The sequence below is a fragment of the Bombina bombina genome, chromosome 2 (assembly GCF_027579735.1).
Source record: "Bombina bombina isolate aBomBom1 chromosome 2, aBomBom1.pri, whole genome shotgun sequence".
Classification (NCBI taxonomy): domain Eukaryota; kingdom Metazoa; phylum Chordata; class Amphibia; order Anura; family Bombinatoridae; genus Bombina; species Bombina bombina.
This window is the reverse complement of record NC_069500.1, coordinates 180023401-180050254: the sequence shown is the minus strand read 5'-3', so window position 1 is coordinate 180050254 and position 26854 is coordinate 180023401. Positions and strand designations below refer to the sequence as shown.

The 26854-nt window shown below is 41.3% G+C and overlaps 1 protein-coding gene across 1 annotated transcript in view; it reads right to left on the bottom strand.

Moving 5' to 3' along the window:
• The window catches only part of ARSB (arylsulfatase B), a 359168-nt gene extending 334483 nt beyond the window's left edge, over positions 1-24685 (bottom strand). Inside the window, exon 1 of the mRNA XM_053701372.1 lies at positions 24259-24685. Within this exon, the coding sequence (XP_053557347.1) occupies positions 24259-24522 (264 nt within the window). The 5' untranslated portion in view covers positions 24523-24685. The remainder of the gene's footprint in view (positions 1-24258) is intronic.
• Between the last annotated feature and the right edge of the window lie 2169 nt (positions 24686-26854).

The following is a 26854-nucleotide window of genomic DNA, read 5'->3' as shown; positions in this document are numbered from 1 at the left end:
CAAAAGGAAAGAGAGGTAGCAGTAGCTTTTTTGACCTCTCCTCTTGCCAGAATAAACTACAAACAGAGAAGATGTTTGTCTGAAATCCTTTGTTGCTTCTAAATAGAACTTTAAAGCACGGACTACATCTAAATTGTGTAACAAGCGTTCCTTCTTTGAAACTGGATTCGGGCACAAAGAAGGCACAACTATTTCCTGGTTAATATTCCTGTTGGAAACAACCTTTGGAAAGAAACCAGGTTTAGTACGCAAAACAACCTTATCTGAATGGAACACCAGATAGGGCGGATTACACTGCAGAGCAGATAATTCAGAAACTCTTCTAGCAGAAGAATAGCAACCAAAAACAGAACTTTCCAAGATAACAACTTGATATCTATGGAATGTAAGGGTTCAAACGGAACCCCTTGAAGAACTGAAAGAACCAAATTTAGACTCCAGGGAGGAGTCAAGGGTCTGTAAACAGGCTTGATCCTGACCAAAGCCTGAACAAAAGCTTGAACATCTGGCACAGCTGCCAGTCGTTTGTGTAACAAGACAGATAAAGCAGAAATCTGTCCTTTTAGAGAACTCGCTGATAATCCCTTATCCAAACCTTCTTGGAGAAAGGAAAGGATCCTAGGAATTTTAATCTTACTCCATGAGAATCCCTTGGATTCACACCAACAGATATATCTTTTCCATATTTTATGGTAAATTTTTCTAGTTACAGGTTTTCTGGCTTGTACCAGAGTATCTATCACAGAATCCGAAAACCCACGCTTAGACAAAATCAAGCGTTCAATTTCCAAGCAGTCAGCTGGAGAGAAACTAGATTTGGATGTTCGAATGGACCTTGTACTAGAAGATCCTGTCTCAAAGGTAGCTTCCGTGGTGGAGCCGATGACATATTCACCAGGTCTGCATACCAAGTCCTGCGTGGCCACGCAGGAGCTATCAAAATCACCGAGGCCTTCTCCTGTTTGATCCTGGCTACCAGCCTGGGAATGAGAAGGAACGGTGGAAACGCATAAGCTAGGTTGAAAGTCCAAGGCGCCACTAATGCATCCACTAGAGTCGCCTTGGGATCCCTGGATCTGGACCCGTAGCAAGGAACCTTGAAGTTCTGATGAGACGCCATCAGATCCATGTCTGGAATGCCCCATAATTGGGTCAACTGGGCAAACACCTCCGGGTGGAGTTCCCACTCCCCCGGATGAAAGGTCTGACGACTCAGATAATCCGCCTCCCAGTTTTCCACTCCTGGGATGTGGATCGCAGACAGGTGGTAGGAGTGATCCTCCGCCCATTTGATGATCTTGGTCACCTCTCTCATCGCCAGGGAACTCCTTGTTCCCCCCTGATGGTTGAAGTAAGCAACAGTCGTCATGTTGTCTGATTGGAATCTTATGAATCTGGCCTTTGCTAGTTGAGGCCAAGCCCGGAGAGCATTGAATATCGCTCTCAGTTCCAGGATGTTTATCGGGAGAAGAGACTCTTCCCGAGACCATAGACCCTGAGCTTTCAGGGAATCCCAGACCGCGCCCCAGCCTAATAGACTGGCGTCGGTCGTGACAATGACCCACTCTGGTCTGCGGAAGCTCATTCCCTGGGACAGGTGATCCTGAGTCAGCCACCAACGGAGTGAGTCTCTGGTCTTCTGATCTACTTGAATCACTGGAGACAAGTCTGTATAGTCCCCATTCCACTGTTTGAGCATGCACAGTTGTAATGGTATTAGATGAATTCGCGCAAAAGGAACTATGTCCATTGCTGCAACCATCAACCCTACTACTTCCATGCACTGAGCTATGGAAGGCCGTAGAACAGAGTGAAGAACTTGACAAGCGTTTAGAAGCTTTGACTCTCTGACATCTGTCAGGAAAATCTTCATTTCTAAAGAATCTATTATTGTTCCCAAGAAAGGGACTCTTGTTGACGGAGACGGGGAACTTTTTTCTATGTTCACCTACCACCCGTGAGATCTGAGAAAGGCTAGAACAATGTCTGTGTGAGCCTTTGTCTTTGAAAGAGACGACGCTTGAATTAGGATGTCGTCCAAGTAAGGTGCCACTGCAATGCTCCTGGGTCTTAGAACCGCTAGAAGGGACCCGAGCACCTTTGTGAAAATCCTTGGAGCAGTGGCTAGTCCGAATGGGAGAGCCACAATAGGTAATGTTTGTCCAGAAAGGCGAACCTTAGGAACTGATGATGATCTTTGTGGATAGGAATATGCAGATACGCATCCTTTAGATCCACGGTAGTCATAAATTGACCCTCCTGGATTGTAGGTAAAATCGTTCGAATAGTTTCCATTTTGAACGATGGCACTCTGAGAAATTTGTTTAGAATTTTTAAATCCAGAATTGGTCTGAAAGTTCCCTCTTTTTTTGGGAACTACAAACAGATTTGAGTAAAACCCCTGACCTTGTTCCACAGTTGGAACTGGGAGTATCACTCCCATCTTTAACAGGTCTTCTACACAATGTAAGAATGCCTGTCTCTTTACTTGGTTTGAAGATAAGTGAGACATGTGGAACCTTCCCCTTGGGGGTAGTTCCTTGAATTCTAGAAGATAACCCTGAGAGACTATTTCTAGTGCCCAGGGATCCTGAACATCTCTTGCCCAAGCCTGAGCAAAGAGAGAGAGTCTGCCCCCTACTAGATCCGGTTCTGGATCGGGGGCTACCTCTTCATGCCGTCTTGGTAGCAGCAGCAGGTTTCTTGGCCTGTTTACCCTTGTTCCAGCCTTGCATTGATTTCCAAGATGGTTTAGTCTGGGAAGCGTTACCCTCTTGTCTAGAGGCTGCCGAGTTGGAAGCCGGTCCGTTCCTGAAATTGCGAAAGGAACGAAAATTGGACTTATTCTTAGCCTTGAAAGGTTTATCTTGTGGGAGGGCATGGCCCTTTCCCCAAGGGATGACGGAAATAATCTCTTTCAATTCTGGCCCAAAAGGGGTCTTACCTTTGAAAGGGGTATTAAGCAATTTTGTCTTGGAAGATACATCCGCCGACCAAGACTTTAGCCAGAGCGCTCTGCGCGCCACAATTGTAAACCCTGAATTTTTTGCCGCTAACCTCACTAACTGCAAAGCGGCGTCTAAAATAAAGGAATTAGCTAACTTAAGTGCGTAAATTCTGTCCATGACTTCCTCATACGGAGTCTCCCTACTGAGCGACTTTTCCAGTTCCTCGAACCAGAACCACGCCTCTGTAGTGACAGGAATAATGCACAAAATAGGTTGAAGGAGGTAACCTTGCTGTACAAAAATCTTTTTAAGCAAACCCTCCAATTTTTTATCCATAGGATCTTTGAAAGCACAATTGTCCTCAATAGGAATGGTTGTGCGCTTGGCTAGAGTAGAAAACTCCCCCTCGACCTTAGGGACTGTTTGCCATGTGTCCTTCCTGGGGTCGACCATAGGGAACAATTTCTTAAATATAGGAGGAGGGACAAAAGGTATGCCTGGCTTCTCCCACTCCTTATTCACTATGTCCGCCACCCGTTTAGGTATCGGAAAAGCATCAGGGTGCACCGGGACCTCAAGGAACTGTCCATCTTGCACAATTTTTCTGGGTTGACCAGATTGTCACAATCATCCAGAGGAGATAGCACCTCCTTAAGTAATGCGCGGAGATGCTCTAATTTAAATTTAAATGTCACAACATCAGGTTCTGCCTGCTGAGAAATTCTTCCTGTATCAGAAATTTCCCCATCTGACAAACCCTCCCTCACTGCCCCTTCAGATTGGTGTGAGGGTATGACAGAAAAATTATCATCAGCGCCCTCCTGCTCTACAGTGTTTAAAACAGAGCAATCGCGCTTTCTCTGAAATGCTGGCATTTTGGATAAAATATTAGCTATGGAGTTATCCATTACTGCCGTCAATTACTGCATAGTAACAAGCATTGGCGCGCTAGAAGTACTAGGGGTCGCCTGCGCGGGCATAACTGGTATAGACACAGAAGGAGATGATGTAGAACTATGTCTACTTCCTTCATCTGAGGAATCATCCTGGGCAACTTTACAATTTGTGACAGTTCTGTCCTTACTTTGTTTGGACGCAATGGCACAATTATCACACTATATTTGAAGGGGGAAGCACATTGGCTACCATACATACAGAACATGATCTATCTGAAGGTACAGACATGTTAAACAGGCTTAAACTGGTTAATAAAGCACAAAAACCGTTTTAAAACAAAACCGTTACTGTCTCTTTAAATGTTAAACAGGGCACACTTTATTACTGAATATGTGAAAAACTATGAAGGAATTATCCAATCTTTACCAAATTTTCACCACAGTGTCTTAATACATTCAAAGTATTGCACCCCAATTTTCAAGCTGTTAACCCTTAAAATGTGGAAACCGGAGCCGTTTTTAATTTTAACCCCCTTACAGTCCCAGCCACAGCCTTTGCTGCAACTTCACCAATCCCAAGGGGGTATATGATACCAAATGAAGCCTTCTAGGAACGTTTTTAGTGGATTCCAGACCCTCACACATGCAGCTGCATGTACTGAACTCAAAATTAACTGCACAGTAATGGCGCGAAAATGAGGCTCTGCCTACTACAGAGAAAGGCCCTTCCTGACTGGGAAGGTGTCTTAACAAGTGCCTGGTGCTAAAAACGTTCTCCAATGTTATAAAAGTGTGAAATACAACTTCAAACTGCATATAATACTTAAATAAAGCAATCGATTTAGCCCCTAAAAGTGTCTACCAGTTTATAGCCCATAATAAGCCCTTTATTCTGTTTGAGACTAAGAAAATGGCTTACTGATCCCCATGAGGGAAAAATGACAGCCTTCCAGCATTACACAGTCTTGTTAGAAATATGGCTAGTCATACCTTGAGCAGAAAAGTCTGCAAACTGTTCCCCCCAACTGAAGTTATCTCATCTCAACAGTCCTATGTGGAAACAGCAAATGATTTTAGTAACTGCTGCTAAAATCATAATCCTCTCACAAACAGAAATCTTCATCCTTTTCTGTTTCAGAGTAAATAGTACATACCAGCACTATTTTAAAATAACAAACTCTTGATAGAAGAATAAAAAACTACAACTAAACACCACAAACTCCTCACCATCCCCGAGGAGATGCTACTTGTTCAGAGCGGCAAGGAGAATGACTGGGGGGGCGGAGCCTGGGAGGGACTATATGGACAGCTCTTGCTGTGTGCTCTCCTTGCCTTTCCCTGTGGGGGAGGAGAATATCCCACAAGTAATGGATGACACCGTGGACCGGACACACCAATGTTGGAGAAAGTGGGGTTTACAATAGGCCCCAAACTAAAGATAGGCCTATCAGAAGAAATACTCTCACTTAATAACTAAAATCACAAGTCATAAAATTGTAACATAACCTTCCCAAAATCCTGGCAAACCTATGCATGGGGGGCATAGGTGTACTCAGGGTGCCTAGCAGAAAACAACCTGAAGTATTTTTTTGCACTAACTTACAACAGTCTCTCCTAAATCATAGTCAAAAAGCAATGTGTGTGTAAAAATGAAAATTGAAAAAATGCCACCATACACTTTCTCCAATTTTTTTAGCTAAAACAGTTACTTCAAATGCATCAAAGCACACCATATACAATACCTTGGGGTGTCAACATTTCAAAAATATGCACATTCATGGAAACAAATAAATTGGGGTATGTTAAAATACCCCCAAAAAGACAATAGGCAAAGAAAATATGTTAAATGTGAAAAAAAAATCACAAACGCATGTTGGACATTTGGCATTACACCCCCCGAACAAGCCAAGAAACTTATGCATAGGTGGTATCACTGTACTCAGGAGATGTTGGTGAACACATATTGGGGTCTTCTTTGGCAGTAACACATAACAGGAGCTGAGAATTCATGTCTAAAGTACAATGTGTGTGAAAAATAACACACAAAAAATGACTGCCTAATAGTTTGACAAAGAATTAGTGCATGGAAAGTGTTAAAATACCAGCATTTGAAATACCCTAGGGTGTCTACTTTTCAAAAATATATGGTTTGATGGGGGTAAATTACATTGGCCGGCTTCAGAAATGTCCCAAATAGGACATGGGTGCATGATGACAGATATGAAAATTCCAAGTTGAAAAACTGGAATGCGCCCCCTAAAAATAAGGCCTTTTAGCCCCCAGAGAACCCAACACACCTATACATGGGTGGTATCACTGTACTCAGGAGATGTTGTTGAATACATATTGAGGTTTTTTTTGGCAGTAACACATAACAGGGACTGAGAATATATGCCTAAAGTACAACGTGTGTGAAAAATAACACCAAAAAAATGACTACCCAAAAGTTTGACAAAGACTAGTGGTTGAAATAGTGCATGGAAAGTGTTAAAATACCAGCATTTGAAATACCCTAGGGCCTGGTTTCTCAACAGCCGGGCCGTGGCCCAGTACCGGGCCATGATAGCCCTGCTGGTGGGCCCTGACCTGTCATGCCCCCACTGCACACTCTTACCCCACTGCACACAAGGGGCAGACTGAGACCAATCAAGGCCCCAGGAAAACTGTCTCACACTGACCCAAATGTATTCAAATTTATGCAAATTAACATGGTAGCCTCCCTGCCTTAACCACAACAGGCCCATCAACCTCCAGAGCCAGGACCCCCAACATTAAGGGCCAAAGAAAGGGCCCCCAACCTCCAGGACCAGACCACACACTCCATGGCCCTCACAGCGACAGACCCTCGGCAGGACCCCCACACTCCAGGGCCCCCACTAAACCCACACTGAACTACTTAGTTACTGATGGGGCAAATCCCTGCTGCCTACTATATTATATATATATATATATATATATAACTACCAGGCCCTGGACATGTCCAGCTAAAATTTACCGGGCATTGAGGTCACTTTGGTTGAGAACCACTGCCCTAGGGTGTCTACTTTTCAAAAATATATGGTTTGATGGGGGTAATTTACATTGCCCGGCTTCAGAAATGTCCCAAATAGGACATGGGTGCATGATGACAGATATGAAAATTCCAAGTTGAAAAACTGGAATGCGCCCCCTAAAAATAAGGCCTTTTAGCCCCCAGAGAACCCAACACACCTATACATGGGTGGTATCACTGTACTCAGGAGATGTTGTTGAATACATATTGAGGTTTTTTTTGGCAGTAACACATAACAGGGACTGAGAATATATGCCTAAAGTACAATGTGTGTGAAAAATAATGCAAAAAAATGACTACCTAAAAGTTTGACACTGTACTCAGGAGATACTGAACACAGGCATAGAGGGTAGGAGACAGGAACAAACTGTGTAAGGCTCTCCCGAATAAGTTTGTTCCTGTCTCCTACCCTCTATGCCTGTGTTCAGTATCGGCATACGAAGAGGGAGGTGTGTCATCATCCAGCGTTCCTGATTGGCCACACGGAACTTGGTCCGGCTCGAGGATTGGTGTTGTTGCCGTTGTGAGTCTCCCGGGCGACGCTGTGGTCCCGGCCCGCTTGGTTAGGCACGTTCAAGTGCCGCCCTGCTTGTGAGTACCTTTTCTCTCCTTATACTCACCTGTCTGGGTCTATACGTTATCACCCTATTGGCGCCTTCCTGTTTCCCCACTACAGATTTCCTAACCGTCTACGCACGCTACAGAAGAGCAGCCTTATATCGGATTGTTTGCTACATTCGTCACCATAGGCGCACCTCCATCAAGGACTTATTTTGTTTTTGATATCTGTTTCTTGAATACATATTGAGGGTTTTTTTGGCAGTAACACATAACAGGGACTGAGAATATATGCCTAAAGTACAATGTGTGTGAAAAATAATGCAAAAAAATGACTACCTAAAAGTTTGACAAAGACTAGTGGTTGAATTAGTGCATGGAAAGTGTTAAAATACCAGCATTTGAAATACCCTAGGGTGTCTACTTTTCAAAAATATATGGTTTGATGGGGGTAATTTACATTGGCCGGCTTCAGAAATGTCCCAAATAGGACATGGGTGCATGATGACAGATGTGAAAATTCCAAGTTGAAAAACTGGAATGCGCCCCCTAAAATTAAGGCCTTTTAGCCCCCAGAGAACCCGACACACCTATACATGGGTGGTATCACTGTACTCAGAAGTTGTTGTTGAACACATATTGAGGTGTTTTTGGTCAGTAACATATAACAGGAACTGAGAATCCATGCCTAAAGTACAATGCGTGTGAAAAATAACACACCAAAATGACTACCCAAAAGTTTGACAAAGACTGGTGGTTGAATTAGTGCATGGAAAGTGTTAAAATACCAGCATTTGAAATACCCTAGGGTGTCTACTTTTCAAAAATATATGGTTTGATGGGGGTAATTTACATTGGCCGGCTTCAGAAATGTCCCAAATAGGACATGGGTGCATGATGACAGATGTGAAAATTCCAAGTTGAAAAACTGGAATGCGCCCCCTAAAATTAAGGCCTTTTAGCCCCCAGAGAACCCGACACACCTATACATGGGTGGTATCACTGTACTCAGGAGATGTTGTTGAATACATATTGAGTTTTTTTTTGGCAGTAACACATAACAGGGACTGAGAATATATGCCTAAAGTACAATGTGTGTGAAAAATAATGCAAAAAAATGACTACCTAAAAGTTTGACAAAGACTAGTGGTTGAATTAGTGCATGGAAAGTGTTAAAATACCAGCATTTGAAATACCCTAGGGTGTCTACTTTTCAAAAATATATGGTTTGATGGGGGTAATTTACATTGGCCGGCTTCAGAAATGTCCCAAATAGGACATGGGTGCATGATGACAGATGTGAAAATTCCAAGTTGAAAAACTGGAATGCGCCCCCTAAAATTAAGGCCTTTTAGCCCCCAGAGAACCCGACACACCTATACATGGGTGGTATCACTGTACTCAGGAGATGTTGTTGAATACATATTGAGGTTTTTTTTGGCAGTAACACATAACAGGGACTGAGAATATATGCCTAAAGTACAATGTGTGTGAAAAATAATGCAAAAAAATGACTACCTAAAAGTTTGACAAAGACTAGTGGTTGAATTAGTGCATGGAAAGTGTTAAAATACCAGCATTTGAAATACCCTAGGGTGTCTACTTTTCAAAAATATATGGTTTGATGGGGGTAATTTACATTGGCCGGCTTCAGAAATGTCCCAAATAGGACATGGGTGCATGATGACAGATGTGAAAATTCCAAGTTGAAAAACTGGAATGCGCCCCCTAAAATTAAGGCCTTTTAGCCCCCAGAGAACCCGACACACCTATACATGGGTGGTATCACTGTACTCAGAAGTTGTTGTTGAACACATATTGAGGTGTTTTTGGTCAGTAACATATAACAGGAACTGAGAATCCATGCCTAAAGTACAATGCGTGTGAAAAATAACACACCAAAATGACTACCCAAAAGTTTGACAAAGACTGGTGGTTGAATTAGTGCATGCAAAGTGTTAAAATACCAGCATTTGAAATACCCTAGGGTGTCTACTTTTTAAAAATATATGGTTTGATGGGGGTAATTTGCATTGTCCAGCTTCAGAAATGTCCCAAATAGGACATGGGTGCATGACGACAGATGTGAAAATTCCAAGTTAAAAAACTGGAATGCGCCCCCTAAAAATAAGGCCTTTTAGCCCCCAGAGAACCCAACAGACCTATACATGGGTGGTATCACTGTACTCAGGAGATGCTGCTGAAGACATATTGGGGTGTTATTTGGCAGTAACCCTTAACGTTCTCAGTAAATGTATTCTTGAATTGCTATTTTGTAATAGATTGGTGGTAAAATAGTTGCATGGAAAGAGTCAAAATACCCCATGTTTAATACCTTAGGTTGTGTTCTTTTAAAAAATATATATATGTGAAGGGTTAATCAGGGATTCCTGACAGATATCAGTGTTCCAATGTAACTATTGCTAATTTTTTTTAAAAATTTTTGGAAAAAGCAAAGTGCTACTTGTACTTATTGCCCTATAACTTGCAAAAAAAGCAAAGAACATGTAAACATTGAGTATTTCTAAACTCAGGACAAAATTTAGAAACTATTTAGCATGGGAGTTTTTTGGTAGTTGTTGAAGTGTAGGAGATTTTGAGGGTCAAAGTTAGAAAAAGTGTGTTTTTTTAAATTTTTTCCTCATATTTTATAAAAAAATTTATAGTAAATTATAAGATATGATGAAAATAATGGTATCTTTAGAAAGTCCATTTAATGGCGAGAAAAACGGTATATAATATGTGTGGGTACAGTAAATGAGTAAGAGGAAAATTACAGCTAAACACAAACACCGCAGAAATGTAAAAATAGCCTTGGTCCCAAACGGACAGAAAATGGAAAAGTGCTGCGGTCATTAAGGGGTTAAACAGACTCATCAGAGTTAAAGTGAATGTCAATTTTGATGAATTAGTGCCCGTTTATTAATAATCCTATTAAAAACAAGAGAACTTTAATTAATCAAAATTGACATTTCACTCGTTTTCTTCAAAAACGTACCTTTTAATCCTGGCAGCCAAACCAGCGATTCCCCCGGCCGCCGGAAGACTCTGCAGACGTCAGAAATGACGAATCCGGCTTCCTCCAATCACGGCTTCCCCCCAGATGAATCTTGATCTGAGGCAACGCTGTGATTGGAGGAAGCCAGATTCGTGATTTTGGACCCGCGAAGACGGCTTGCGACGGGTGGAGGAAGTGCTGGAGTGGCTGCCAGGATTAAAAGGTAAGTTTTTGAAGAAAATGAGTGAAATGTCAATTTTGATGAATTAAGTGCGCTTGTTTTTAATAGGTTTATTAAAAACCGGGCATTAATAAATCAAAATTGACATTTACTTTAAATGGATATGAAACCCAAAACATTTATTTTGTTATTCAGACAGAGCATTCAATACAAAAAAAAGTTTCCAATTTACTTCTATTATTAAATTTGCTTTATTATTATCGTATTCTTTGTTGAAGAGATACCTAGGTAGGTCTCGAAAACACTGCATGGCTGGAAAGAATGCTGCCATCTAGTTTTCTTGACAATTAATAATATTCTTGCAAAACTGCTGCCATATAATGATGCAGCACGTGCATGCTCCTGCCGTACATCTCTGGTTTTCAATAAAAGATACCAAGAAAATAAAGAAAATTTGAAATTAGAAAGTCATTTAAAACTAAATGCTTCATCTGAATCATGAAAGGAAAATGTGGGTTTCATGTCCTTTTAAAGGGGATACCATAAATGCTACTTGACAAGGTACCTACAGAGTCCCTTGAAGAACAAAAGAATAAGACAGGTACTTGCCACCTTGATTCTTTCCTTCTCTGCATCATGCTTAGTACAAGTATGTATCAATCTATCTAACATACATTCCTTATAGTACTCAAAATCCTGCACTTCAGCATTGTCTACTGCCCCCAGGTGGATGTCTTAAGAAGTGCAAGTATTTAAATTCTATACGTTTATCTCCACCTTAACCTAAAGAATAAAAGAATATTGATTTTTCTCAGGAAATAAACCTTATTTAACAGCAAATCAAAACTATCTTCTGCTGATGAAAACTAACAAGCTTGAAACAGCTCTTCAGAAGTGGTTTTGTTTTGCTGTGCCTACCCCATAAGATACTTCTTAAACACAGTCATAGAAGCATGAAATATGCGGGGGGGGGGGGGGGGAGAACTGGGAAAAGTAAGCAGGGATACTTGCATGGATGTGAAATAGAGGATTTTAATCCCATACTTTTATCTGCACCATAACAAATAAATGTAAATTAAATATGGTGTCAGTTATCAAAAAAATACCTTGTGGTTGAGAGCAGTGGTTTGAGGCCCCTAAAAGGCTGGGCCCAGTCTCAGCTGAGACGCCTGAGACCCATGTAGTTGCTGACAATAGTTGGGTTTAGATTGTAGTGGCTAAAAAGTTTGGGGGAGTCATTTAATTCTTTAACCTATGCAGCACTCTAGCTTACATTCCTTTTTTCACATAAAGATTCCAAGAGAACGAAGAAAAAATGATAATAGGAGTAAATTAGAAAGTTGCTTAAAATTGCATGCTCTATCTGAATCATGAAATAAAAAAATCTGGGTTTTATATCCCTTTAAGTCTATAAGTGCAGTCAAGTGACAGTCAGACTTTTCTCTTTCACCCTACTGTCCGGGTTTCTGCCAATTTGGATGTGTTCCATTTTTATGCACAAATAAAGTATTGCTGGTTTTACCGCTGCGCTCCTGTGGACTTTTTTCTTTATAGTGTTTCATATATCAAATGTTCCAGAGGTCGCTTCACATCACAAACAAGCAGTCAACTGTGCAACAGGCTTGTTTACACACATGATTGGTACCGTTGCAGGCTTGTTTCCACAAACAATTGTGTGTGGAAACAAGCCGGCAATTGTACCAATCATGTGTCTAAACTGGAAACAAGCCTGGAACAGTACCAATCGTGTGTGGAAACAAGCCTGCAACTGTACCAATCGTGTGTAGAAACAAGCCTACAATTGTACCAATCGTGTGTAGAAACAAGCCGGCAATTGTACCAATCATGTATCTAAACTGGAAACAAGCCTGGAACGGGACGTGCACTCATAGGAGGCAGGGGAGGCAGTGCCTACCCTGCCATATGTGGACAAAGCTTAATTAAATTTTAATTAAAACAAAAAAAAAAAAAGTAAAAAAAAAATATTTTCCCCCCATGTAATGCTATGGAGAGGCAGGTACAGGAACGCTTCTCTCCATTGCAGTACATGGGTCAAAGGAAAAGCTGTGCTGCAGCGCCACCTGTGTTCTGTCAATATATTAGCAGCAAAAATTGGGACCAATAGGAGGCACCCCTCTTGATGCCTCCTAGCAAGTGAAGGATATATAGAATAATCAGGAGGATGCAGTGAGCAGGGTCATGTGACACAACTGGAAGCTGAGGTAACCTAAGAACAGATGACACCAAGCAGAAGAGTAAAGTAATATTCTACATCTCTTGTGATTCACAAATTGTGTTCAGATACAGCTCATTAACAGGGGGACATTAAGTGAGCATAACCCAAGCAGAAGAGTAAAGTAGTATTCTACATCTCTTGTAATTCACAAATTGTGTTCAGATACAGCTCATTAACAAGGGGGGACAGTAAGTGAGCATAACCCAATACTGACAGGAAGTCAAAGGGTCAATTCAAATTTAAATCCATAATTTAAAACTCAAAGTTTGAAGTTAAGTGTGCAGTGTCCACATTATTTAAATTAAAGTTTTTGACATTGAATATTGCTAAGCCTCCCTTTTTCATGGTTATTTGATTTAATTTGGTACAAACTCCATATATGTTATGTCTGTTCAGTCAGATGATGCAGTATCTATTTTTATTTTTCTCTGTGTCTCCATTTATTTAAAGAATGCTGTTAACTTGTAATTCACAAATCAATTGAAAGCTGTTGCATTGTGTTTTTAATATGTGCTGCTTTTATACAAGTTTATATTAATAAAAAGGAGATAATGAGTCATTTAAAAAATATATGTAAGTATTGCAGTTAAATGTTTTTAAAAATAATGCCGCTTTAAAGTTACTTGTTAAACACATAGTCAAAGGGAGACATTTAAAATTAAACTTTCATGATTGAGGTAGAGCATGCTATTTTAATAGGCTTTTCTAGTTATTTATATTTTGAGAATTAGCATCAACTGTTACTGGCCCCATGTCAGCAAATCAAATTAGTTTTTGAAAGGAACATGAAAGTCATAATTACATTTCCATCATTCAGATAGAAATTGCATACAAAAAAAACAACTTTATATTTTACTTTTATTATTATGTACTTCATTCTTTTGGTATCCTTTGGTGTCCTTTGTTGAAGAGCATACCTAAGTGGGATGTGCACGTGCGTTTCTTGAACACCATATGAGTAGAGAAGAGATTGTGTATTATTCTAATGAGTGTGTGGGTGTCAGTGAGCAGAGTATGTGTGCTTTATTCTCCAGGTAATCAATACATTTCCGATGAGCTGGTGCTTTACTGCAGTGTTTCTCAAAAATGGTCCTCAAGTACCCCCAACAGGCCAGGTTTTCATTATAGCTGACTCAGTGCACAGGTGAAGTAATCAGCTGATCAGTAACTCAGTGGTTACTAACTTGCTCTCACCCATCACCTGATTAGGTCACCTGTGCACTGGTTCAGCTATCATTTAAACCTGCCCTGTTGGCAGTAATCTAGTGCCTCACCAGCCTCTGACCTCACTGCACGTCACTGGTACCAATCGTGTATGGACACAAGCCTGCAACTGTACCAGTCGTGTGTGGAAACAATCCTGCAACTGTACTAATCGTGTGGGGAAACAAGCCTGCAATTGTACCAATCGTGTGTAGAAACAAGCCTGCAACTGTACCAGTCGTGTGTGGAAACAATCCTGCAACTGTACCAATCGTGTGTGGAAACAATCCTGCAGCTGTACTAATCGTGTGTGGAAACAATCCTGCAACTGTACCAATCGTGTGTGGAAACAAGCCTGCAACAGTACCAATTGTGTGTGGAAACAAGCCTGCAACTGTACCAATCGTGTGTTGAAACAAGCCTGCAATTGTACCAACCGTTTGTGGAAACAAGCCTGCAACTGTACTGTACCAATCGTGTGTTGAAACAAGCCTGCAATTGTACCAATTGTGTGTGGAAACAAGCCTGTGTCACGCCGCACCGCTCTAGCCGTTGCTTGGGGCGCGGCGTCTCCTTCCTGCTCGTTGCCAGGGGTAGTGTCTGACCTGGCGTCTAATTCCTGCTCGTTGCCAGGGGCAGTGTCGGCTCAGGATGTGTGCGGCGCTGACGTCATCGCCGCATGCTCCTGATGCTGCTGGGAGCTCTCTGGCGCGAATCTGCACCTATTTAAACCCTGCTCTAACAATCTGCCACTGCCCAAGTATAGGTGTTACTTTGTGTGCTCCTGGGTGTGACAGATCGTTCTATACCATTGTTGCTGATCCTGCCTGTTGCTGACTACTCTTCCTGTTTGTCGCCTGAATTTCTGGATTGACTAACTGCTGCTGAACTCTGCCTGTCTAACCCCTCAATTGCTGGACTGATACATTGTTGCCAAACCCTGCCTGCCTTGACCTTCTAGTGGTGTGCCCTTGGACTGCTTTATTGTTGCCAAACCCTGTCCTGCCTGTGGTGAGTGCCGCTCTCCTCATCTTACTAACTTTCTCTGATCTGGGATATTCCCTATCATTCTGGCTCGACGCCGGGATAACAAGACTACTGGCCGAGTTCGGTCTGATAGAGGAGTATCCCACGAGCATTGCAGCCTGCTATTGTACCAATCGTGTGTGGAAACAAGCCTGCAATTGTACCAATCGTGTGTGGAAACAAGCCTGCAATTGTACCAACCGTGTGTGGAAACAAGCCTGAAATTGTACCAACCGTGTGTGGAAACAAGCCTGCAACTGTACCAACCGTGTGTGGAAACAAGCCTGCAACTGTACCAACCGTGTGTGGAAACAAGCCTGCAACTGTACCAACCGTGTGTGAAAACAAGCCTGCAACTGTACCAACCGTGTGTGGAAACAAGCCTGCAACTGTACCAATCGTGTGTGGAAACAAGCCTGCAACTGTACCAATCGTGTGTGGGTGGAAACAAGCCTGCAACTGTACCAATCGTGTGTGGAAACAAGCCTGCAATTGTGCCAAACGTGTGTGGAAACAAGCCTGCAATTGTACAAACTGTGTGTGGAAACAAGCCTGCAATTGTACCAATCGTGTGTGGAAACAAGCCTGTAATTGTACCAACCGTGTGTGGAAACAAGCCTGCAACTGTACTGTACCAACCGTGTGTGGAACAAGCCTGCAACTGTACTGTACGAATCGTGTGTGGAAACAAGCCTGCAACTGTACTGTACCAATCGTGTGTGGAAACAAGCCTGCAACTGTACTGTACCAACTGTGTGTGGAAAAAAGCTTGCAACTGTACTGTACCAATCGTGTGTTGAAACAAGCCTGCAATTGTACCAATCGTGTGTGGAAACAATACTGCAAATGTACAAATTGTGCCTGATGAAACGGTTTGCTAACCGAGAAACGCGTTGCAAATATTGGGGTCCACACTGTTAACCCCTTGGTCCACTTGCCACAACAAACCTATGTGTTGTTGTTTTTTATTTTTGTGTTTTTAATAAATTTTTTAATTCATCTGCAAGTGGATCACTCTACCTACTTTCTGCCTGACATCCTTTACAAGAGATATTCCTAACATTTGGTACAAGTTTACTTTGGAAAATTGGATCTACTACCTCACAGCATTTGAGATTGTGCCTTGAGGTGAGCTGCCACACCTGCCTAAATCTGCAGCCTGTTCCCACCAGCACATTGGTGTGCTTTTGGAGCATGTGAGTACCCATTTTATATCCAGTACAATTTTGCTGTTTATACACTTAATGGTCTGCACATGTAGTGCTCCTTTCCTGTGTTTCCTGTAATTCTCCAGCACCACATCATTGAGAGCGTGACTAAATGGGTGAGCTGTCACACCTGTAATAATCTGCAGCCTGTCCCTACTACCACATCAGTGTGTTCTTGGATTATGTGAGTACCCATTTGGCTATCTTTTAAATTCATTGTGTTTACATCTGACGATACATCACATGAGGCGCCCCTCTGTTCTTTTCCTTTTTGTATAGTGTGTGGAAACAAGCCTGCAACTGTACTGTACCAATTGTGTGTGGAAACAAGCCTGCAACTGTACAGGGAGTGCAGAATTATTAGGCAAGTTGTATTTTTGAGGATTAATTTTATTATTGAACAACAACCATGTTCTCAATGAACCCAAAAAACTCATTAAAGTGAATGTCAATTTTTACCTTTTGTGTTATCTAGTTTTGTAGTCATTACTGATATTAAGTGTACCGCCGCTATAAATTTATAATAAAAAGTGTATTTTATTGTTTATTTTATATCTTGCATCTCGCTCATTCGCTTACCCGCTCCTCCCACTCATTGCTTCCTCATTTTCAACCAAATTACGTAAACAGCGGTCCCACCCGCTGTTTACGTATAGGCACGGCGCGCTCCCGTGACAATTTTACATTGTCAATTATAGGCACCAAAGACGAACGCATGCGCAATAAGGACATATTACGTAATGAGAAGAGGGTGGGTCCCCCTGTGGTTAGAGCCGTTATTGGCTATTGAGACATCAATCAAAAAGATGAGCAACAAAGCGCGAATGCCGGGTGGAGGACGGTTTAGCCGCAAATTGGTATAAATTTAGGGAAAATAAAGGTATACATTTAGAAAATTTAAAATTGATGAATGAAACTCAGGTTTTTTATTGGTATTTGACAGACTGCTGTTTAGAACGAAGGCTGAGTTTACATTCACTTTAATATCAAAGCTGAATAGTTTTGGAAGTAGTTTTTAGTTTGTTTTTAGTTATAGCTATTTTAGGGGGATATCTGTGTGTGCAGGTGACTATTACTGTGCATAATTATTAGGCAACTTAACAAAAAACAAATATATACCCATTTCAATTATTTATTTTTACCAGTGAAACCAATATAACATCTCAACATTCACAAATATACATTTCTGACATTCAAAAACAAAACAAAAACAAATCAATGACCAATATAGCCACCTTTCTTTGCAAGGACACTCAAAAGCCTGCCATCCATGGATTCTGTCAGTGTTTTGATCTGTTCACCATCAACATTGCGTGCAGCAGCAACCACAGCCTCCCAGACACTGTTCAGAGAGGTGTACTGTTTTCCCTCCTTGTAAATCTCACATTTGATGATGGACCACAGGTTCTCAATGGGGTTCAGATCAGGTGAACAAGGAGGCCATGTCATTAGATTTTCTTCTTTTATACCCTTTCTTGCCAGCCACGCTGTGGAGTACTTGGACGCGTGTGATGGAGCATTGTCCTGCATGAAAATCATGTTTTTCTTGAAGGATGCAGACTTTTTCCTGTACCACTGCTTGAAGAAGGTGTCTTCCAGAAACTGGCAGTAGGACTGGGAGTTGAGCTTGACTCCATCCTCAACCCGAAAAGGCCCCACAAGCTCATCTTTGATTATACCAGCCCAAACCACTACTCCACCTCCACCTTGCTGGCGTCTGAGTCGGACTGGAGCTCTCTGCCCTTTACCAATCCAGCCACGGGCCCATCCATCTGGCCCATCAAGACTCACTCTCATTTCATCAGTCCATAAAACCTTAGAAAAATCAGTCTTGAGATATTTCTTGGCCCAGTCTTGACGTTTCAGCTTGTGTGTCTTGTTCAGTGGTGGTCGTCTTTCAGCCTTTCTTACCTTGGCCATGTCTCTGAGTATTGCACACCTTGTGCTTTTGGGCACTCTAGTGATGTTGCAGCTCTGAAATATGGCCAAACTGGTGGCAAGTGGCATCTTGGCAGCTGCACGCTTGACTTTTCTCAGTTCATGGGCAGTTATTTTGCGCCTTGGTTTTTCCACACGCTTCTTGTGACCTTGTTGACTATTTTGAATGAAACGCTTGATTGTTCGATGATCACGCTTCAGAAGCTTTGCAATTTTAAGAGTGCTGCATCCCTCTGCAAGATATCTCACTATTTTTGACTTTTCTGAGCCTGTCAAGTCCTTCTTTTGACCCATTTTGCCAAAGGAAAGGAAGTTGCCTAATAATTATGCACACCTGATATAGGGTGTTGATGTCATTAGACCACACCCCTTCTCATTACAGAGATGCACATCACCTAATATGCTTAATTGGTAGTAGGCTTTCGAGCCTATACAGCTTGGAGTAAGACAACATGCATAAAGAGGATGATGTGGACAAAATACTAATTTGCCTAATAATTCTGCACTCCCTGTACTGTACCAATTGTGTGTGGAAACAAGCCTGCAACTGTACTGTACCAATTGTGTGTGGAAACAAGCCTGCAACTGTACTGTACCAATTGTGTGTGGAAACAAGCCTGCAACTGTACTGTACCAATTGTGTGTGGAAACAAGCCTGCAACTGTACTGTACCAATCGTGTGTGGAAACAAGCCTGCAACTGTACTGTACCAATTGCGTGTGTAAAAAAGTCTGCAATTGTACCAATCATGTGTGGAAACATGTCTGCAAATGTACAAATTGTGTGTGGAAACAAGCCTCCAACTGTACAAATTATGTGTGGTAATAAGCCTGCAATTGTACTAAACCTGTGTGGAAATAAGACTGGAAATTGTACTAATCCTGTGTGTAAATAAGCCTGCAACTGTACAAATTGTGTTTGGAAACAAATCCTGCAACTGTACAAATTGTGTGTGGAAACAAGCCTGCAACTGTACAAATTGTGTGTGGAAACAAGCCTGCAACTGTACAAATTGTGTGTGGAAACAAGCCTGCAATTGTACTAATCCTGTGTATAAATAAGCCTGCAATTGTACTAATCCTGTGTATAAATAAGCCTGCAATTGTACTAATCCTGTGTGTAAATAAGCCTGCAACTGTACAAATTGGGTGTGTAAATAAACCTGCAACTGTACAAATCGTGTGTGGAAACAAGCCTACAACTGTACAAATCGTGTGTGGAAACAAGCCTGCAACTGTACAAATCGTGTGTGGAAACAAGCCTGCCATTGTACTAATCCTGTGTGTAAATAAACCTGCAATTATACTAATCCTGTGTGTAAATAAGCCTGCAACTGTACCAATAGTGGGCTAGATTACTAGAGAGATGCAAATGGTTTTGCACTAGCGCAATCGTGTTTTTGCGAGTCATTTTCATTCCGCTAATATTACAAGTGGAGTGAAATCATGATTGCGCTATCGCAATCGCCCTTTACATTTCAATCCTTACCACAATGTCAGAGCTGTGTGGTTAACTGGTTTCTGAAACAAAAAAGTTGCACAAAACACATCAAAAATACATTACAAAGTACAGTTACACTTATATTAACACTGTCTGATAAAAAAAATATGTAATAAAAAGATTGCACAAAAAAGTCACAATTTTGTGCAAGTTTATATTTATAGTAGAATTAAAGGGACACTGAACCCAATTTTTTTTCTTTTGTAATTCAGAAAGAGCATGCAATTTTAAGCAACTTTCTAATGTACTCCTATTATCAATTTTTCTTCGTTCTCTTGCTATCATTATTTGAAAAAGAAGACATCTAAGCTTTTTTTTGGTTTCAGAACCATGGACAGCACTTTTTTATTGGTGGATGAATTTATCCACCAATCAACAAGTACAACCCAGGTTGTTCACCAAAAATGGGCCGGGATCTAAACTTACATTCTTGCATTTCAAATAAAGATACCAAGAGAATGAAGAAAATTTGATAATAGGAGTAAATTAGAAAGTTGCTTAAAATGTCATGCTCTATATCAGCGGTTCCCAACCTGGGGTACGTGTACCCCTGGGGGTACTTGGCAGACCGGTTGGGGGTACGCAAAAATATTGTTGGTAATGGCAGAAGATGTGGGGGGAGGGTCGGCGGGTCATTCTCAATGGGTCATCAACTAATAAGCATCGTGAAACTGTGGAAGGAAGGAGCATTTAGCCGGAAAGTGACAAATGAAGTCCTGGCCTGGCATATAGGCAGATGGGAGCCCCTGCACCTGAAATATGTGGACCGGGTGTGGATGACTCCGGTCCACATATTAATGATCACCCTGTGTCACCAGACAGCTTAGACTCCTGCTCCACCCACCTCTGTCCCATGCACACAATTTTGACTGCAAGTGCTCAAATAGAAGCGGCACTGCAGCAGCATAGCTACGTGGACACGTGCGATAGAGCCGTTGAGATTGCGAGTCACACAGGCGAGGCAGGTCTAAGTCAGTGCCGGTAAGTAAAGTACTGCTTCTAGTGCTTGCTTGATTCAGATTGCTTCACTTCCAACTAAAAACGTTCATAGTGACTGGGTGGTTAATATCGATCTGATCTCACAAATTTAAATATTTATTTTTATGATCATTACACTTTGACTCCCCCCCAGGGCCTTGTTTAAGAGCAACCAGGCAGCTGCCAGGGTCACCAGCCACAAAGCAGGACTCCTGAGAATAAGATTTGAGCTTTAATCCTGTTGATACACGTACAGTCGTATGCAATTCAGGAATAGCTTACCTCCCCTATAAAAAAGTGCTTCCTTTATTTTGAGGGATGGGTGGGGGTAATGAAGAGAGGTGATACTCATAAATGAAAAGCCTAATCAAGGGGTACAGGAGAGAAAAAAGGTTGGGAACTGCTGCTCTATATGAATTGTGAAAGAAATTTTTTGGGTACAGTGTCCCTTTAACAGTAAAGCAAAGCTATAACCAGATTGCTATTAATAAAGTCAAACACAGAATCCATCCCTAATTGCTTTAGCAGAGATTTAGAATATAACAAATAAAACAAAAGCAGGTACCTTAATTAGCATAAGGAGTGGCAAACTATCAGATAAATTACTTTTACTCACTATATTAACAACTTGGTTGTGATAAATAAAAATTGTATGACTTTTTGCGAAGCGGTATTTAAAGGGATGGTAAACTCAATGTAATGTAAGATGCATAAATCAGATTCATATATTTATAAGTTGAAACGCTAGTGTATTTTTTTTTTTATACTTGCATTTTCTTATTTTATTATATTCTAATCTTGATCCGTTACGTTATCCAACTCCGCCCCATGATACAGGGAGTGCAGAATTATTAGGTAAATGAGTATTTTGACCACATCATCCTCTTTTTGCATGTTGTCTTACTCCAAGCTGTATAGGCTCGAAAGCCTACTACCAATTAAGCATATTAGGTGATGTGCATCTCTGTAATGAGAAGGGGTGTGGTCTAATGACATCAACACCCTATATCAGGTGTGCATAATTATTAGGCAACTTCCTTTCCTTTGGCAAAATGGGTCAAAAGAAGGACTTGACAGGCTCAGAAAAGTCAAAAATAGTGAGATATCTTGCAGAGGGATGCAGCACTCTTAAAATTGCAAAGCTTCTGAAGCGTGATCATCGAACAATCAAGCGTTTCATTCAAAATAGTCAACAGGGTCGCAAGAAGTGTGTGGAAAAACCAAGGCGCAAAATAACTGCCCATGAACTGAGAAAAGTCAAGCGTGCAGCTGCCAAGATGCCACTTGCCACCAGTTTGGCCATATTTCAGAGCTGCAACATCACTGGAGTGCCCAAAAGCACAAGGTGTGCAATACTCAGAGACATGGCCAAGGTAAGAAAGGCTGAAAGACGACCACCACTGAACAAGACACACAAGCTGAAACGTCAAGACTGGGCCAAGAAATATCTCAAGACTGATTTTTCTAAGGTTTTATGGACTGATGAAATGAGAGTGAGTCTTGATGGGCCAGATGGATGGGCCCGTGGCTGGATTGGTAAAGGGCAGAGAGCTCCAGTCCGACTCAGACGCCAGCAAGGTGGAGGTGGAGTACTGGTTTGGGCTGGTATCATCAAAGATGAGCTTGTGGGGCCTTTTCGGGTTGAGGATGGAGTCAAGCTCAACTCCCAGTCCTACTGCCAGTTTCTGGAAGACACCTTCTTCAAGCAGTGGTAAAGGAAGAAGTCTGCATCCTTCAAGAAAAACATGATTTTCATGCAGGACAATGCTCCATCATACGCGTCCAAGTACTCCACAGCGTGGCTGGCAAGAAAGGGTATAAAAGAAGAAAATCTAATGACATGGCCTCCTTGTTCACCTGATCTGAACCCCATTGAGAACCTGTGGTCCATCATCAAATGTGAGATTTACAAGGAGGGAAAACAGTACACCTCTCTGAACAGTGTCTGGGAGGCTGTGGTTGCTGCTGCACGCAATGTTGATGGTGAACAGATCAAAACACTGACAGAATCCATGGATGGCAGGCTTTTGAGTGTCCTTGCAAAGAAAGGTGGCTATATTGGTCACTGATTTGTTTTTGTTTTGTTTTTGAATGTCAGAAATGTATATTTGTGAATGTTGAGATGTTATATTGGGTTCACTGGTAAAAATAAATAATTGAAATGGGTATATATTTGTTTTTTGTTAAGTTGCCTAATAATTATGCACAGTAATAGTCACCTGCACACACAGATATCCCCCTAAAATAGCTATAACTAAAAACAAACTAAAAACTACTTCCAAAACTATTCAGCTTTGATATTAATGAGTTTTTTGGGTTCATTGAGAACATGGTTGTTGTTCAATAATAAAATTAACCCTCAAAAATACAACTTGCCTAATAATTCTGCACTCCCTGTATAGTGCTTGTTCTTCTCTGCAACATGTGCAGCAGTTCCACCAGCTGTATATGTCACTCCCTAAGCGCTCCCGATATCGATAGTAAATAACGCATGCGCAGATTCTAAATTGTCAATGAATCAAGTAAACATTGAATCACGAGATTCATTGTTTACTTCGTTCATGGATAAAGAACAAGAACGCTGTTTAGGTTTTCTTACCCCTAGCACAAACGAGCAATCAAATTTATCAGCGTTAGCATGTTACCGGCATAGCCAGAAAATTGAGATTATTAGATATACGCATGCGCAAAAAATCGTGAACGCGCATAGTGTCTAAATAACTGCTTGTTCTTGATTCGCTGAACGTAATGAATGAATTTTGCGAATGCACATTTTTAACCTCTTAAGGACATATGATGGAATTTTTCCGTCATAAAACAATTGAGCAAACTGAAAGCTGTGTCCTTAAAGGGTTAACCAAGACCTTGCATAATGACAAATGTAAACAAGCCCGTAGGCACGTATTTTGATTGGACGCGTCTGAGCATTAGATTTCTTTTAGCGAGGGGGGCCGGCAGGGAAACGCGATGCATATAAAAGTAATTGATTAATTTACATAACATTTTACATACACTTCATTAAGAGAAAAAACATATGCAAATTTATTGTGCTACAAACTATTACTGACAGATGACAGAACTGAATTTACCTTCCCTTTAATGCACACACATATATTGGAATGTTCTATTTTTTTATTTGTACATTTGTTCATTCAAAACCTATAGAATATTTTGAATCATAGTTACAAAAAACACCTCAGTCGTTGAATGTCTAAAGTTTATGCTTTTTTTTTTTTTTTTAATTCAAAATTAGGGCCACAAATTGACAGTAACGTTTTCCGTTGTGCATCTGGCAGATCACGTGATAGTCATATGACTGCTGTGGTCCTTTGCTTTCTGCTGCAGAGCGTCTTGCAACTACTTATGTGTGGACATAAATATCTATAGAGCAGCCCACCTGGTTTAGCCCCCTGTTTACCATTCAGGGCTATTACGCAATGCTGTGCAGCGCGCTCTGACAAACTGTGTAAAAGAAGTGAGACACTGAAAAGTAAACTAGAAATAATGGTGTCAAAATAAATACACCGTGTGCTGACCTGATACCTGCCGCTGAGAAGCTGGCTGCGGGATGGGGTACACAGAGGCTGCACGTAGTATCCTCCAAGCCTCACCCCCTGGGCAGACAGAGAGTCCAGTCTGGGGGTCTTGATCTCAGACCCGTGGAAACCGACATCATTCCAGCCTAGGTCGTCAGCTAGAACAAACACAATGTGAGGGGGGCTTGCAACAGCTTGCGTGAGCAGTGTGGAGCAGAGCAGCAGCATGCCCTGAAACGGTGGTGCCCCCAGGACTCCTGGCATGGTGATGATGGCAGCTATACAAAGTTACCGGCTACTAATACGCGCTGTGTATAAGTTCATTCAGGAACTGCTTCACCGAAGGACCTCCTCGTTCTTCCTATCTCCCCGCCTTCCTCTTGTGATACACAACTACCTTTAGTTGCAAAGCAAAATACAGGCTCTGCTTGTGTGACTGTAATTTGTCTTTAAAATTAAAGCGACAGTAAAGGCAAAAATAACTTTCATGTGATAGAGCAGTGATTTTTAACCTTTTTTTTGCCGTGGCACACTTTTTTACATTAAAAAATCCTGTGGCACACCACCATCCCAAAAATTTTAAAAAATCACACATTGTAGCCTAATACAGCATATATATATACACATACACACAAACACACACATACTGTATGTATTGTGCTGTTATGCCATGCATCCTACAAACTACCCCTGCACTGGGAGTAAAAAACAAGCAAAGTTTAAAAAATATGTCACACTGTTGTCAGTCTGCCGTGGCACACCTGAGGATCTCTCACGGCACACTAGTGTGCCACGGCAGACTGGTTGAAAAACACTGATCTAGAGGAATTGTTTAAAATTGGGGATTTGTGTCCCTTTAATAAAGAATGCAAAGAGAACTAAAGGAAGTTGTTTAAAATGTCATGCTCTCTTCCAGAGGTATAACTCGAAACCACAGGGCCCAGGTGCAAGAATCTAAGAAGGGCCCCCACCAACCCCCACACCCCGAAAAAAGGTGAATTTGATACATATATTTAAAAAAACAACAACAAAAAAACATTTAACACAGAAAAAAAAATGTGAATCAGATTACGTCTGCAAAAGGAGGTACCCTGTGCCCACAGTCTTTGAGATGGTCTGACCCCCTATTACTGTATATAGTGACACTGTTTAACCCACCAGTACTGTATATAGTGAGTCAGTGACACAGTCTGTAATCTGCCGGTGAGATGGCTGGCCTGACCCTATCCGTCCCAGTACTTTATAAAGTGACCACAGTAGTCTGTAACATGGTCCAGCCCCCCCGTACTGTATATAGTGGTACTGTATAGTGACACTGTTTACCTCCCCATGCTGTAGTAACAAGGTCTGTAATTTGCTGGTTCCACAAACATACACACACACAGTCACATGCATAAATACACACACAGTCACATACACACAAACACCAATGGGTAAAACAGAAACACTAACCCCTGTAGTCCGAGACACTAGTGAAGCATCATGTCACACTCACATTATATCCGTGCAGGCAGTGGCAGGTCAACGATTTTTATTGGGGGAAAAACAAATATTTCTTTTTTTAAGCTGGGCCCCCAGCCTCGGGGGCCCGGTCACAGTTGCGACCTCTGTACCCCCTGTAGTTCCGTTCCTGCTCTCTTCGACCCATTTCAAGGGACATGAAAGAGTAATCCCTTAGTAAAAACAAATATGTTAAATCAAAGTAAAAAGAAACAGATTTACTTGTTTTCTTGCAAAATGAGGACATAAAATTCTCACTGTAGCCACTGCCTTCAGGGAGACAAGAGAGCTTAGCTTTATATGTGCAGGAGCTCTGTTTAATACTTGACCCTCATTGGCCAAAGCAAAAGGCATAATATGTCACCCTCAAACAGCTTTTCAAGGGAAGTGTCCTTTTAATGCAAAATAAGACAAGTTTGAAATGATGTTAAAACATTTATTTGTATGCAGATCTTTTGCAATGTATTGATTCTTTTCTGTGCGGCGGAATATCATTTCCAGAGAGCAGGCATGTTGTGTTGCAGGCTTTGCTCGGTTATTTGTAATCAGTTCCATTTCTGATCCTGCCCCACTGAAAAAAAACTTAGGGCCAGTAAAGTAAAAAAATAAACTTTCACAATTCAGATAGAGGTTTGTAATTTTAAACAACTTACCATTTTACTTCTATTATCAAATGTGCTTTGTTTTCTAGGTATAATTTGTTGAAAAGCAAACATGCAGGCTCAGGAGCAGCAATACACTACTGGGAGATAGCTGTTGATTAGTGGCTACACATATATGCCTCTTGTCATTGGCTCATCTGATATGTTGCATTAGGTGTTCAGCGCCATTTAAATCAATTACCTAGATTCAATAACACTCTGATGCCACAACTTCATGAGACTCATACAGATTTGTACACACTCATCGTGCTGTTGTAATTATTGCTTTTGATAGCGTTCTTGTTTGCAGTGTGAGATATGATGTATCAGAGTACGTAACATAGCTATATATTTGTTAATGGCAGATAACCCACTTACAAAATGCTAGAAAAGAAAGGAGCAGTGAGAGGCGATTAATTTCAGTCAAGATCTTGCCATATCAATGATGCCCTTTA